Source organism: Phocoena phocoena, chromosome 16 (assembly GCF_963924675.1).
Source record: "Phocoena phocoena chromosome 16, mPhoPho1.1, whole genome shotgun sequence".
Classification (NCBI taxonomy): Eukaryota; Metazoa; Chordata; class Mammalia; order Artiodactyla; family Phocoenidae; genus Phocoena; species Phocoena phocoena.
Window position 1 is genome coordinate 81,419,603 of NC_089234.1, and position 14,713 is coordinate 81,434,315.

The 14,713-nt window shown below is 42.2% G+C and overlaps 1 protein-coding gene across 10 annotated transcripts in view; it reads left to right on the forward strand.

Moving 5' to 3' along the window:
• The window catches only part of TTC13 (tetratricopeptide repeat domain 13), a 69,118-nt gene that overhangs the window by 36,607 nt on the left and 17,798 nt on the right, over nt 1-14,713 (forward strand). For 6 of the 10 annotated variants that reach the window (XM_065894075.1, XM_065894076.1, XM_065894077.1 and 3 more), the window contains 6 exons: nt 1,760-1,876; nt 2,868-2,978; nt 8,451-8,533; nt 10,023-10,164; nt 10,462-10,636; nt 12,639-12,795. In XM_065894075.1, coding sequence (XP_065750147.1) covers nt 1,760-1,876; nt 2,868-2,978; nt 8,451-8,533; nt 10,023-10,164; nt 10,462-10,636; nt 12,639-12,795 — 785 coding nt within the window. The remainder of the gene's footprint in view (nt 1-1,759; nt 1,877-2,867; nt 2,979-8,450; nt 8,534-10,022; nt 10,165-10,461; nt 10,637-12,638; nt 12,796-14,713) is intronic. The other 4 variants (XM_065894081.1, XM_065894082.1, XM_065894083.1 and 1 more) reach the window with 1 other exon arrangement.

Sequence of the window (14,713 nt, forward strand, 5' to 3'; positions counted from 1 at the left end):
TAACCACGTGAAACGCTTTAGAATTTATGTTAATGTTTTCAATCTGAGTAAAACGTAACTTTTCATTTTCTGATCTGGTGGGATTTCATAGTTGGACTAAAGGGACGAATGACTTTTTCCCCCTCTCCTGGGGGAGAAAACTTAGCAAGCAAAGGGCACACTAAGTGTTTTAGTAATTTTCAAACTGCATTTGTGATGTTCTCAGAATTGTAGTGTCTGAAGTTACAGTTCGGTTTCTTAAGATGAGTTTTTTGTTTTATTGGGGATTTGGCTTTCTGAAGGAAATTCCTTCTCAATTAATGAAAGAATTCGTTTTCTCATGGCACTTTTGGATTGTAACCCTGAGGGTTAAGTGACCGTAATCTGTTCGCTGCTGCACGAGAGTCCTGTTGGTTTTTAGGGCGAGCGTTCGGTGGTTCACTTGGTGACCTTCTGCTCCAGGGACTGGGTACTGTGCTTTTCCCCTCCATTACGCTGATGCTGTGCTAAAATGTTATGAATTTAATTAAGCACACTTAGAAAGAAGACTGATTTAGCAGCTTTAAAAAATTTGTATATCTAATAAAAAGCTAATTGTGTACCCCAAATGATGTTAGTAATCAGAAAAGTGATTTCCAATGATCTTAAAAATATATAGTAATATCCCCCTCTTCTGGCATCACCAGGCAGTAATGTCATGACATAGTGATTCTTCCAGCTAAATTACAGGATACCATTTATATACGTCAGGAATTCTTTTATGAGAAAGCTTTTACTTTTATACTTTCTGAAATAGTCTACACTTATGTCTCTAGGGGTTAATACACTGGGTTGGGATGTTTTTCCTTTGAAAATATAACCCTAGACCCCTATGCTTCTTGAACTCTAAGGGCATATTTTCCATTTCTTTCCTCTCTCTGAGCTTTCTTGCCCCTGGTCATGTGCCTGCCTGAATCTTCCCTCTCTTGCTGCTTTTAAGTTGCTGCAGAGGAGGAAACCAGTTAGCAAAACTTGATGGAAATGACCTATTATAAGAACAAAATTAACCCTAATTTAAGGACATCTGTTCCGGATGAATTGCTTGAGCTTGATTGCATGAATACTGATACCCGTTTTGGGTTTTCGTATGTCATTTGGGTGAACTTCTGCATTCTGAGCTGTCTTCTGTATTGTCATTGTTGCCTGAACACCACCGATGGCTCCATCAAAAGAGCATTCAGAACAGGCCTGCAGATGTTTCTTCACGGCCCTGCAGATCATGACTGCTGAGTTGAGAGTCGTTCACAGAAGAGGGCTTACAAAACACCTGGAATCCTAGAAATTGCCATTCAGCACTTAATACTACAGACGGCATAGCTAGACGCCACGGAGGACTCCAATCCGTGTTGAACAATTCCTCTATTTTAATGGTTCAAAGTTATCTTTCAGATTAATTTGACATGCCAAATTTTGTTTTGAAAGGTAAATGATAGGTTGGGGAACAAATGGTCACACTTCAAGAAAAGCAACATCTGCTTTGACCTAGAACATGAAACAATGACAAGGCAATTGCCATGGTCATAGTTCATCCGCATCCCCTTGGCTGGACAAGATCGGCAGCCCCTCAGCTGTTGACTTTGAACCTCACTGCATAGTACGTGGCGTCAAGGGTTCTAGACGGCTGAGAGGGTCACATTGCGAATGTGGGGTGGTGAAGCGGAATTGAAAAGTCAGAAACATTGACGGTTGTAGGGGCGATCGTTGGGACTTTTCTCCCCTAATTACATTTTTGGGTTTATAGATTCTGTCCCCTCTGGGACGAATTAATGAAGCAGTGAATGATCTCACTAAAGCTATTCAACTTCAGCCCTCAGCACGGCTGTACAGACACCGCGGGACCCTGTACTTCATATCAGAGGTGAATTGTTCTTGCCTTAAAACATGCCCTTTCAAAAAAACAAAAAGACAAAAAACATGCCCTTTCATGATGATATAGATTTCGCCTTTCCTTCTACTTCAGAAAGCTGCTATTGGATAGATTTGGGTTTGGGGCTGTATTATAATAGCTCGTGATACAAGACAGTTATGAAAGCATTTTCTTTAGCTGAGGTCGAACCCAGTGGAGAAATATTAAGTACCAGGAACACATTTTCTTGCTTGAACTGTCAGCAGTAACTAATTCTGGGCCGGGGGAGAAAAGAAAGAGTGAGAAACAGAAGAAGAGAAATTCGGTTTACAGATTATACCTTAACTGTGCTTGCAGATGTCAGCATAGAGAAGCAGGTATGCATGTTGTCAATGTGTGATCATTAAACTTAGAGGTACAATTTGAATTTCTTTGGGTATCCCAACCCGAAAACCATAACCTGAACTAATGCGGCTTCCCAGACTGTAGCTTCTCAATCTAGCAAGATTATCTTTTATCATCAGAGTGGTATTTATGACTGCCATAGCTATTTTTGTGGGCTTGCAGTCATTTTAATAACAATTTTCTGTGGCAAAAGAAAGTAGATTTAAAAAATCTCAACGTAACACATTTTAAGGTTGATCTATGTCCTAATTATTTTAGAATTCAGTATAATAAAATGCTAGTACCAGAAAATAATTTGTAAAATTTCTGTAACAGATTATGACTTTAATGGAATTTAAAATAATATTCTTTTTTGCGGCTGAGGCAGTTTGCTTAAATTAAACCTTTGTGAGTTTCTCCTGTCAATTGAAATCGACTCTTTCAACAAACAGTGTAAGCATTCTTCTAACATTCGTGGTCATGAAATGTTTCCTTTAAAGCCAGAAAGGGCACAAACTAAATTGGGATTTCTTTTCCTCTGTCAGTCGAAAGTAGGACATGTCCAAATATCGAACGAATACTACTTTATTTATTTTTTTTTTCATTCTCCTTTTTGTAGGACTATGCAACAGCCCACGAAGACTTTCAGCAGTCCTTAGAACTGAACAAAAACCAGCCCATAGCTATGCTATACAAAGGTTTAACTTTCTTTCACAGAGGACTTTTGAAGGTGAAAGTGCTGTGCAATACGTGTACCTACAGCGATCCTGCTGCTCCTTTGCGGTGAACTGAGCGGGGTTAAGCCTGGCAGGTTTTAAAATGACGTCTCAAGTGTCTCATTGGTTTATTTTAGAAAGTCGTTTGCATCGAGATATTTATTGAGCGCCTACTATCTGATAGGTACTTGGAGGAAGGTGCAGAAGGGGAGAGGGCGAAAGGTTATAAGGGAGAGATAATGCTTTACACTTGGGACGAATACAGTTTCCAAAGGCTTTCCCCACAGATAACTTAGCATAGGGTGAACACACGGAAGAAAGCAGTAGAAGCAGAGTGCTTTGGAAGCAGAGGTGAGAAAGATTCATTTGAACTCGGGAGTTAGGGAAGGTCCAGAGAGCACGTGGACTTCGTCCTGACCTGGAAGGCAGAGCAGGGCTGGGAAGGAGAAGGGCTCTGAGGGCGAGAGGAAGGTGTGAGTGATGACGTGGGCGGCGGGGCCATGGTCAGGCCCTTGAGCAAATAGGCAGGCTGAGTGTGAAGGGCTGCAGCACGGGGAGGGGCCCTGAAAGGTCTCGGGTGCCGACTTGAGTTGCTAGGCCCAGAGGGGCTGTGAAGTCTAGATCTGGGGGGACATACAGAGTTGAGACCCAATCTGTATTGAGGAAGTGGTTCCTGATGCAGCGGTGGCCGAGGAGGGTAGGGACAGGGGGACTGCTGAGGGGGTCACTGGCCACGTTCAGGTCAGGGGCGGCCAGACTGCCTCGGGTCCTCTGGGGGCTGCAGGAGCGGTCCCAGCACTGTCCCTTGAAGGCTGCTGTGGGAAGAAGGAGGCGAGGGACAAAGGAGAGGCTCTGTGTCAGCTGAGTGGGGCAGGGACGTCACTGCCAGCCTGCCTGCCCCTCCTCCTGCCCGGGACTCTCCGTTCTCCGAGCCTGTCTGGGGAGCCTGTCCTACAGCAGCTTCTTTCCGGCCGGGGTGAGGGGCAGAAACACGGCTGAGAGTGGAGCTCTGGCTCTCACCCAAGGCCTGACACTCCAAACTGCCCGACTGAAGACAGCCGGCCTGAGAGTCACAGACGGTCTGCCCGCCCGCCTAGGTGAAGGCACTCATTCTGACCAGGAGGTGGAGGATTCAGAGTAGGCCGCACTTGGAAAGTGGGAAGAGCTTCAACAACCTGTGGCAGAGAAGGGTACTCTGGCAGAGAGAGCATGCGTGTTATTATTAAAAATAGTTCTGAGGATCTGACACACACATAGACACACACACTGGGAGGGTGGGGAGAGGGTTTACCTCTAAAAAGGCCACAAGTTGTAAGTCCTCCGTGTTACAGACAGTGCCTGTCACATAGTAGGTGCTCAGTAAGAATCAGTGGGGTAAATGCATGTCAAGGGCAGAGAGCTGAATTGGAGTTGGAAGGCCTTGCTCTGAGCTCTCGCTCTGAATCTTATTAACTGCGCTGCTGACGCCGCTGCTTGAACTCTTTGAGCCCGTCTCTCCACATTTATCAGGCAGAGATGATGCTACTGTCTGCCTCTGGAAGTGAGAGTGAGGCTTCCATAACACAACACGCGTGAAAAGCCCTTTATAAACTGTAAACCTGAATCAGGTATTGATTATGATACAGATTATTTTACACGTGAGAATGTAATTTCATCGAAGTTTTGTGGATTCTAAAAAATAACTCCCGTCCGTTAAAAACCAAACGAGAAGGAATTTTGCAAATCTTACTTCATACACCTCATCTCCGTTTTGCAAATATGTGGAGGTGGTCCTAACAGGGACCCTTTCCGTCCCCCTTTGAGGATTCGGACAGGCAGTGCAGGCTTTGAGTTATTTAACATGTGCTTTGAGCAGCTGCCAGGTGACGTCTTCCAGTTTATTTTGTCTCTGCCGTCTGTCTTCTCGTCTTCTCTCAGTCCCCTTCAGTTAAAAAATTGAGAATCGCAATGCTGTGTTCAGAGTCTCTCCCTTGAGTATCAATCACATGGAGGAGAAAGAGATCTGAAATAGAAAAAAAAAAAAAAAAAGGCCAATTATTAGTACTAAGAGGGTCCAGATAATTTTTAAAGTAAACAAATGCAAACAGTTGATTTCACTTTTAACTGTAAAGCCACGTTTAGGAACGTGGGCAGGGCCCTTTGTGTTATTTCGAAATGAGAATTTTTCAGCAAAGAGCCATAACAGAGACACTAAGTAGAAAATAGACATGGACCAAAATTCAGTTTGGTTTATTCCAAACCTCCCGGATGAAGACCTAGAAACAGTGCTTTCATTCTCTGAGTGTTGGCAGCCCCTCAGTGAACCAGTCTCACCAAGCGGTTTGGTCTTCCCTCCTTTTCACCGTGCCCACCGACACAGCAGCAACGTGTGTAATAGATGGGGACTTTTTCTTTGCATTTTATAGATCTGCCGTCCGAGGAGGTCAGGGTGTTTCCGTAGCGTCTCACTCATCCCAGAAGCATCCCCGTGAAGTATAGAAGGAGCAGAGGGTGTCCCAGTTACAGAGATTGGAAAACTGAGTCAGTGGTGAAATGCCTTAATTAAATTAATGAACTTAGTTCAGATATCTCTCTTTCTCTCGTTAACTGTAGAGACGAAGTATTAAATGGACCAATGAGTTTGAGCTATCTCTGTACCCTAAAGGTGGTCTCTCCAGGTCAACAGCAGTTTAGAAACAGAGCGGGTGATGGCTTATTTACTTTATGATATAATACATTAGAAATATATTAGGATATATTACATGACAAGTTTCACAATTGCCCGATTCAGAAGATATATCAGACATTTTGGAAATTCCTAGGGAATAAAACAGCAAGAACTTTTCAAAAAAAAAAAAAAAAAAAAAAAAGAACTTTTCTACTGAATTCTACCCATGTTGTAAGGATATTTCAAAAATTGTATATTATAAGCCTTTACTTTGAGAGTTACCTGCGTTTGTTCTGTTCAGTTATACTGAACAGCCCCAGGGCGAAGGCTGCCCTTTAGCTAGTAAAGAAGATGGTGACTTAAGTGGTGATGATTGCATTCACGATGCCAACAAACTCAGAGCCAGTTCATGTGCTTAGAGATTGATTCAACAAACGTAGTTTCTTTGTTCCCAATGGCTCAAAATCTTGATTCTGCTATGTCCCCTCTTTGGCAGAATGAGGTAGAGAGCTGTGCAGTGATTAGACAGGAACCCCGAAACCAAAGACTTAAAAGCTGAAGAGAAATCAGACTTTGAAGAACTGTGGCGTCCAAGCATGCAGTAAGTGCGGTGGGCAGCAGCCGCCTCCCGGGCATCTCCACTAGACGTCCACAAACACCCCAGACATCACACGTCCCAGTGGACTCACGACCTCCCCGTACTTCCTAACATTCCTTAACGCCTCCCTCCACCCGGGCTCTCAGCCTAGACTCTCCCTGCCCTCTCTTCTCCCTCATCCCTCCCTCGTACCCAGACAGCCACCAGATTTTCTCTTCGTTTGCCTTTAAAACTCTCTCCCGAATTTGACCCTTCTTTCCCTCTCCTCAGAGGCACTGTCTCGATCTGAGCTTGCATTATCTCTTGCCTGTTCCATCACAGCCGCCTCCCATCTGGGCCCCATCCTCTCCCCTCTCCAGCGTGTCTTCTCCTTTTTTACCAGCATGTTTCATGTTTACAAGAAGTAAATTTTGTGAGGTCCCACACCTCCTCAGAGCCCCCAGTCCTCGTTGCTTCCTTCCTACTGGCCCCGGCTTTCCCTCTTCCCCACTCCCCCCGACCCCATGCCCCCTGCACTCCTGCCCCTCCGGCTTTCCCAGCGTCGGTGAGCGCTCTGTGCCGCTGTGCGGTGCCCCCTGCCCCGTCCAAGATGCCCTTTTGCTTTACCAAACTCCTCGTTCTTTAAGACCCGGCTCAGTTGTCAGCGCCTCTGTACAGCCTCTTCTGGTCTCCCAGGCTCAGTTTAGTGGTTTCTTTCTCCTTATTCCCAGAGCCTCTTCCTCACATCTCTGCTGTAGCTCTTAGTTTGTACTCTAATAAACTGGTTACCTACTTGGCTTTCTAATGACACTGTGAGTTCTCAGAGTACAGAGGTAATGACTCACCCATCTTCGTGTCCCCTTACTTCCTGCTATCCCTGGCACATAGTAGGCGCTCAATACATGTTTGTCGAATTAAAAGTACAGTTGTACAAATCGTAAAAGATCAAGATTATGTCACGGCAGGAAGCCCGATGAAGAATGCCCTTTTACGTTTCTTTGGTGTTAAAATTTATCCGTTCTCATCTTTCACCCAAACAGTAGCTATTCGGTGGCATTCCTTCATGAGGCAATTTTGTCCTCAGTATTGCCTTTGAAGAGTTTCAAAGCCAGCCTCTCTTGCCCTGCTGGCCCCTTCTGAGAAAATCAAGGAGCGGGGGCTGAATGACTTTCTGAAAAGAATCAAGATTGTATAGCTTTTGCAAAACTATTTTGTGTGCCTACCGGGGCATTAAATATTTATTGAGTGCCTACCATGGGCAAGGCATTTGATATCTTTAGTGGTTTTCTGCTCTGAATTCTCTAATCAGGTTGAAACGATCTATTCCAGAAGTTTTAAAGTCAAGTGTCTCTCAATTAAAGCTCTTAGAGACTGTGAGCCTTTATAGCCGTTAAGTCAGATATGTCTTTTCCTTGGGAAATGTCTTCGTAATTTTTTTTTAATCACAATAAATAGAGTCATAATGAAAAGTACGTTCAATCCCAGTGTAAGCCTAGGATGTTTATTCTGAAACATTTCATCACCAATTTTTATTTTATCACCAATTTCCCCAGGGAGTCCCCCTGCGGCCAAGTGCACTGTGGTTCCGAGGGCTCCCCTGAAAGCGTAGTGTGTGCCGCTCTGGGCCCTTAGTGCCGCCTTGAGCTGTGCTGGCAGGAGTCATGCCCACCTGCCCCCAACTTGAAGGTTCCTCCTGAATTTTACGGTTTCTTTTTTCCTCGTAGATCATGGGAGTCCTTCAGGTAGCCATCCTGGGAGCCTTTCTTCTTGTTCTAGAAATAATTTCACGTTGGGCTTGCTTTTTTTGTCTCTTCTGTTGGTTCACTTTCAAATGCTGCTAGCTGTGATCGTCTTGCATCATTTCACACAGCTATTAGGCTTACTTTTGTTCCATAGGGTTTTTATTAATTAAGGAACTGATGTTAAAATGCAGGTGTTATCAGTACTAAAGTCCTAATGAAAAAGATAGTGAGAAGCTGTTTTCCCATTTTGGAAGGAGAAACTTAAGGCTCTGTTGTTGTTCATAGTAATGCATTTGTTTACTATTGAAATTAAATCCTCCAGACTCATAGTTTATTGTACTTTCTACCTCTCTCTTTTTTTTAAGTCCTCCTATTTAAAAAAAAAAAGTACTCAGAGACCATGTATTTTATATATATATATATGTGTGTGTGTGTGTGTGTGTGTGTCCTTTAGTGATTTGAGAGAAACTCAATTTTAACAGTTAAGCAAATGAAATAATTTTCTATATACTTTTTACAGGAAGCTATTGAATCCTTCAAAGAAGCTTTGAAGCAGAAAGTTGATTTTATTGATGCATATAAAAGCCTGGGGCAGGCCTATAGGTAAGTAAAGTACTAATAGTTGGGGTAGGAGGGAGGGCGTAGAGTGGGATAGCCTCACATAATAGTGATTTTTTTTAAAAAAAATGCATTTCTTAAGCAAAAGAGACGGTCGTTCTAAATCACATAGGCATTCACATACTTATTAAGATCTTCTCTGGAACATAGAACCACGGGTAAGAGGATATCGTGATACCTGTTACTGTGTCTTAACACAGCCTCGGTCTGTATATATTAGTCTAGAAGATGTTAGTCCTTCAAGAGTTGTTGCTTTGAATAGTGGCATTATGAGCTGCCGAGTTCCAGACGCTGCTGCCTTTTTAGGCAGTAACTAAGGTTGACACCCACATCGCTAGGATCTGTTTGAAGATCCCTAGAATTGCGGGATGGAAATGTTGTGGTCATGTTACATCTCTGTAGGGTATGAGTAGTTGTGCCTGGACCCTGGCTTCCTGACTACATGCATTGCCCTGACCAGCAAAGCCGTTCTGACTTCTGGCTTAAAAATTCTTTTAACATTCTGACTCGTATAAAGGTGCTATAAAAGTTAGGAAAGAGAGAGACAGTCATGGAAATCCCCTGTTAAACCCTGTTAGGTGCCTTATTCAGGAAGGATTACATTTAAGATCTTATTTATCTGATGCCATCGTTGGAAAAGCTCTCATACTAACTTGGACAAAGTGTGTTTGGATTTGTTCTAGGTTTAAGGGATGATATTTATCCTTCCCGTCCCACGAAACTGTTGGGTATATAAATTGAAAACAGATTTGAAAACACCTAGTAAATAGTAAAGTGCTGTAGAAATGTAAGTGGGTGTTATATATATATATTTTAAATCTTCATTATTTATAGAAAGTTGACATATGGGATATTTTGAAGGTTCTTCAATTATTTATAAAGATGTTGATATATAAAAGAGGGCAAGGCTGGTCAGTAATAACCATTTCCGCTCTGAAACGATCACAGTTCTGAAATATACTTCTTATTTCAGAATTTTAAAGTAGATAATGATTTACTGGATTTTAAGTGAAGTACCTTCAGTGACAGAAAAAATTAAATTATAAGCCTGTGAATTTGATTCGCAATGATATACCTCTGTGTGATTATAACCTACTTACTTTTTTCCAAAGGAGAAACATATGTTTCTATCCAGATAACTAAAATTTACACAAAGTTTTTTTAGGGGTTGGAGCTGATCATGAGTTGGGGAAAGGGATTTGAATAAGCATTTGTCTTTGGAAATCAATAAATTAATTTTCCCCCAAAGAATTCCAAGAGCTCTCTGGTGATCCTATAATCTGGTAAGATTTAGAAAAAGCAAGTAGGATGTGATGCGTCAAAGGCTAAGTAGCTATAAAGTGGTAAAATAAAAAAGCAAACACCCACATTAAAGTATCGTATTTGTAGACTGAACCATGATTCTGAGGATAGCTTATTCTGTATGTTTACTGAAATGCCTATACTGTGTTCATTGCTATTGTTAAACGCCTAGAGAGCTGGGCAATTTTGAAGCAGCCACTGAGAGCTTTCAAAAGGCTCTGTTGCTAAACCAAAATCACGTGCAGACCCTCCAGCTTCGGGGAATGATGCTTTACCACCATGGCAGCTTGCAGGAAGCCCTTAAGAACTTCAAGGTGAGCATCCGTAAGTGAGAAGCAGTGTAACTGCAATTCTGCGTCATTCCTCAACAAGGTTCAGTGAAATGAGTGGGGTCAGCGGGGAGGGCGGGCAAGAATAGTGCTTATACTTCAGCAGAAAGAAAGAGGAAAAAACCATGGCCTGGTCCTGTAGACTGATTTACTGAGGATGTATTTGGTCTGATTTAACCTGGAGAGAAGACTTTCCTAATTCCAGATTAAAGAAGAAAGTACTTTAAAGTTTCCTTAAACTGTATCGATTCTAATACAGCATTTTCTCCTTCGATGCCTCAGCGGTGTCTGCAGCTGGAACCGTATAACGAGGTGTGCCAGTACATGAAAGGACTCAGCCACGTAGCAATGGGACAGTTTTATGAAGGGATAAAAGCACAAACTAAAGTTATGCTAAATGACCCTCTCCCAGGCCAGAAGGCCAGCCCAGAGTACCTTAAAGTGAAGTATCTCCGAGGTAAGTCAAACAGCTGCAGAATCACTGACGCTGAGTGCTTGGAGTAGGAGTGATACTGCTTGTGTCTCTGACGTTCCGTGTTAGGCAGTTGAGTCTCAGAGCAGCTGCGTGACTTGTCCTCAGCTGCCCCTTGGTTAGTGGTGGTGTCTGGACTAGAGGGACGAGCCCATGTCTTCTAAAGGCCAATCCAGTGCTTTTTTTTTTTTTTTTTTCTCCTCTTCCTCACATTTTTTCTTTCTAAAGTTAAAAAATTTTACTCATGCCAAAAAAACATATTTTGACCTAAATGTGACAATCATCTGGGTATCCATGACTTGTCACACCTCATCCAGAGATACAGGAATGACAGGAAGGGAACATTTTATGAGGTTTATACTGTTAAATAAAAACTTGGTATCTTTGAACTGTCATTCCTTCATATCAGAATTCCCACACAGTTTGGAGAATTTAAATTGAGATGAAGAAGAAAGCAGATCTTTGGGTTATCCTTTTATTAGTCAGTCTCACCCTTTCTCTGCCATACACAAAGACATTTTTGTTTTTCACATAAAGCCCAAATCTTTACTTTTATTCCTTCTCTTTCCTTTATCATTAGCCCTCTGTACTAGCACTGTCCAAGTGAAAACATTTACAAGCCATGTGTGTACTTTTAAATATCTAGTAGCCACATTAAAAAAGTAAAGACGAACGGGTGGAATTCATTTGAATAATATATTTTATCTTATTTAACTTGGTACCCGCACAGTATTAGTTCAATATATAATTAATGTGAAAGCACTCTTTATTGGATGTTTTACAGTTTTTGGTACTAGTCTTTGAATATGGCCTGTAATTTACACTCACAGTTCATCTCAATTTGGACGCTAAATTTTCATTGGAAATACTCGATCTGAACGTAGATTTCATAAAGTTTAAAGTTGTAAAAGTAGACTGATATACGTAAGTTGTTCCAAACCTACGGCAGTTTTCTAATAATTGAATAAAATATCAGTTTTAAGTTTAAATTACTTCAAATTAAGTAAAATCTAAAGTTCAGTGCCTCAGCCGCACTAGTCACCCCTTCAGTTGTCAGTAGCCAGCTGGCTAGGGATTACCTTTTGTACAGCACAGCTCTTTACTCTAAATTGTAATTCCCTCTATTTTCCTGGTTTAGGAGAACTTGGACTTGTGAACTATAGACTGGAGCTGGGGGCACTCCATATCCTGGTTTTTTTCTGCACCGCGTCCCTAGAGATAAGCAGCAGTTGGTCAGTCAGTTGATGACATCGCATACGTAGTCCGTAGACCCATTAGTTGAGAAGGAAGCAGGCTCTGTCTAACACTGAACTTGCATTCCCAGACTCTGGAATCGAATAGTGAGATCTTTGGTGTTGCTTATGGAAAGGTGGTTAGAATTTAGCCGAAGTGGACCCTGATTGGCTGGCTTGTATTTGACCCTGGTAACTCAAGTCAGTGGCAGGCCACCTCCGTTTTCATGTAAGAGTGACTTGCTAAAATTTGGAGTCTCCATTTAGAATTCTTGTAATTTTTAAATATTTATTTATTTTTGGCTGCGTCGGGTCTTCGTTGCTGCGCGCGGGCTTTCTCTAGCTGTGGTGAGCCGGGGCTACTCTTCATTGCGGTGCGCGGGCTTCTCATTGCCGTGGCTTCTCTTGTTGCGGATCACGGGCTCTAGGCGCAGTGGGCTTCAGTAGTTGTGGCGTGTGGGCTCAGTAGTTGTGGCTCGCCGGCTCTAGAGTGCGGGCCTAGTAGTTGTGGCGCACGGGCTTAGTTGCTCCGCGGCATGTGGGATCTTCCCAGACCAGGGATCGAACCTGTGTCCCCTGCACTGGCAGGCGGATTCTTAACCACTGCACCACCAGGGAAGTCCCAGAATGCTCGTAATTAAATAACGGTTTGTTATGAAGTATTTGTACAGACTGGCTATAAAAAATTACAGTTAGCTATAAAAACCGTCTCTTTGGTATATCCGGGTGTGTCAGATCCCATTTCCCATCTGCAGAGTATTCTCGATATCTTCATGCCCACCTTGATACTCCCCTTACGGAATATAACATTGACGCGGACCTGCCCGGGAGCTTTAAAGACCACTGGGCTAAGAATCTGCCTTTCCTCATAGAAGACTACGAAGAGCAGCCAGGGCTGCAACCCCACATAAAGTGAGTGCTTTATTTATTTGTTTATTTTTTACATCTTTATTGGAGTAGAATTGCTTTACAATGTGGTGTTAGTTTCCGCTGTACAACGAAGTGAATCAGCTAGGCGTATACATATATCCCCATACCCCCTCCCTCTTGCGTCTCCCTCCCACCCTCCCTATCCCACCCCCCTAGGTGGTCACAAAGCACCGAGCTGATCTCCCTGTGCTATGCAGCAGCTTCCCACTAGCTATCTGTTTTACGTTTGGTGGTATATATATGTCAGTGCAACTCTCAAAGTGAGCGCTTTAAGTGAAGATTTTTTTTTCTTTTTCAACACTGAGCTGTAAGTTCATCATAATATCTCTTGGTCAGTAAATGGCTTTCTATTCATGTTTCTGATGAACTTATTTTTGAATTGGATATGTCCGCAAATATTTCTGTTAGCTTACCTTTGGACATCGTCTTTCCTTTTAGCGCGACATTCCCTGCTAATGTGGGGTAACTTCAAATGTACTTATACTTCTTGGTAGCGTTTGATACGCATTATTCCTTTACCATGTTACTTTAAAACAAATTTCTTAACATATTAAAAGTTTGAAATTACAGCACTGGCCAATACTGCTGCAATATGGCAAAATGGATATGCTTAAAAGGCTATCCCATTACAGAACAATTAGATTTAGAACAGAAATTAATTCCTGGCAGTCTAGCAGTGTCTTAAAAATTAGGAAAAATCTGTAAAGATCAGCTCCCTCTATGCCTAAAAAGAAAGAAAAGAGAAAGTATTCAAACTACAGTGATGGATGGTAAACACATTTTAACGGAAGAAGGCTTCCTATCCAGTGGAGTGCCTTGAGGCATGGCAGGGTGGGTTTGTTGACCTTCAAAGGGCTAAAGTGATCCCATATTGGAGGCATTCCCAGGATCTCAACAGAAGCAGACGCAGATCCTTCCTGGGGAGAAATTAGTGCCCATTTGTACCCCCAGTATTCCCACAGGTTAATATCATGAGTGTGAGAATGAAAGCCAAGATGACCGAAACCATTTGTGAGAATCAACAGAAGCCACAAACAATAGACTCTGACCCTTAAGGACTTCAGATATTGGAATTGTTGAAAACAGACTCTACGATAACTCCAAATGAAATGCTTGAAGAAATTATGAAGAGATCACAAACATGAGGAAGACACATGAGATTATAAAAAATGACCAGACAGATGCCACAGACCCACATGCCACAGACCCACATGCCGCAGACCAAAAACATAAGCTCTAGGAATAGAAAATATAATCATTGAAATGAAGAATTCAGTATACTGGCTAAAAATCAGATTAGATATAGCTGAGAGAAAATTGCAGAATTGGAAGATAGAGCACAGAGTCAAGGAGTTAGAAAACTTGAAAGAGAGCAGATACATAAAATGTAAGAAGGGCTAACACTCGTGTGTGTGATTGAAACTCCCGAAGGAGAAAACGGAGGAGAGGCAGTATGTGAAGAAATAATGGCTAAGAATTTTCCAGAACGAAGGAGACACATTCATAGATTTTTTTTTTTAAAAAAGCAGGGTAAACGAAAAAAAATCCACTCAGACACATCATAAGTAACTGGAGAACACCTAAGGTAAAGAGAAAAATCTTAAAAATAGGAAAGTCATATCACCTACTTAGGGTCAATTATTGGACTGACTGTAAACCTTTCAACACCAACAGTTTCTGCAAATAAAAGTCAAACAGCTAATTAGAAAAGTGCACAAGACATGAACAGGTAATTTCATCAAGGGGAAAACATGAATGGCAAGCATATGAAAAGATGCTTCAGTTCATAAATCTATAAGACCACATGAGATGCTTCACCCACTAGGTAAACAAATATTAGCAATACAAAGTCTGATAATAGTAGTATTGACCAGGAGGAGGATATGGGGAAATTCCATAC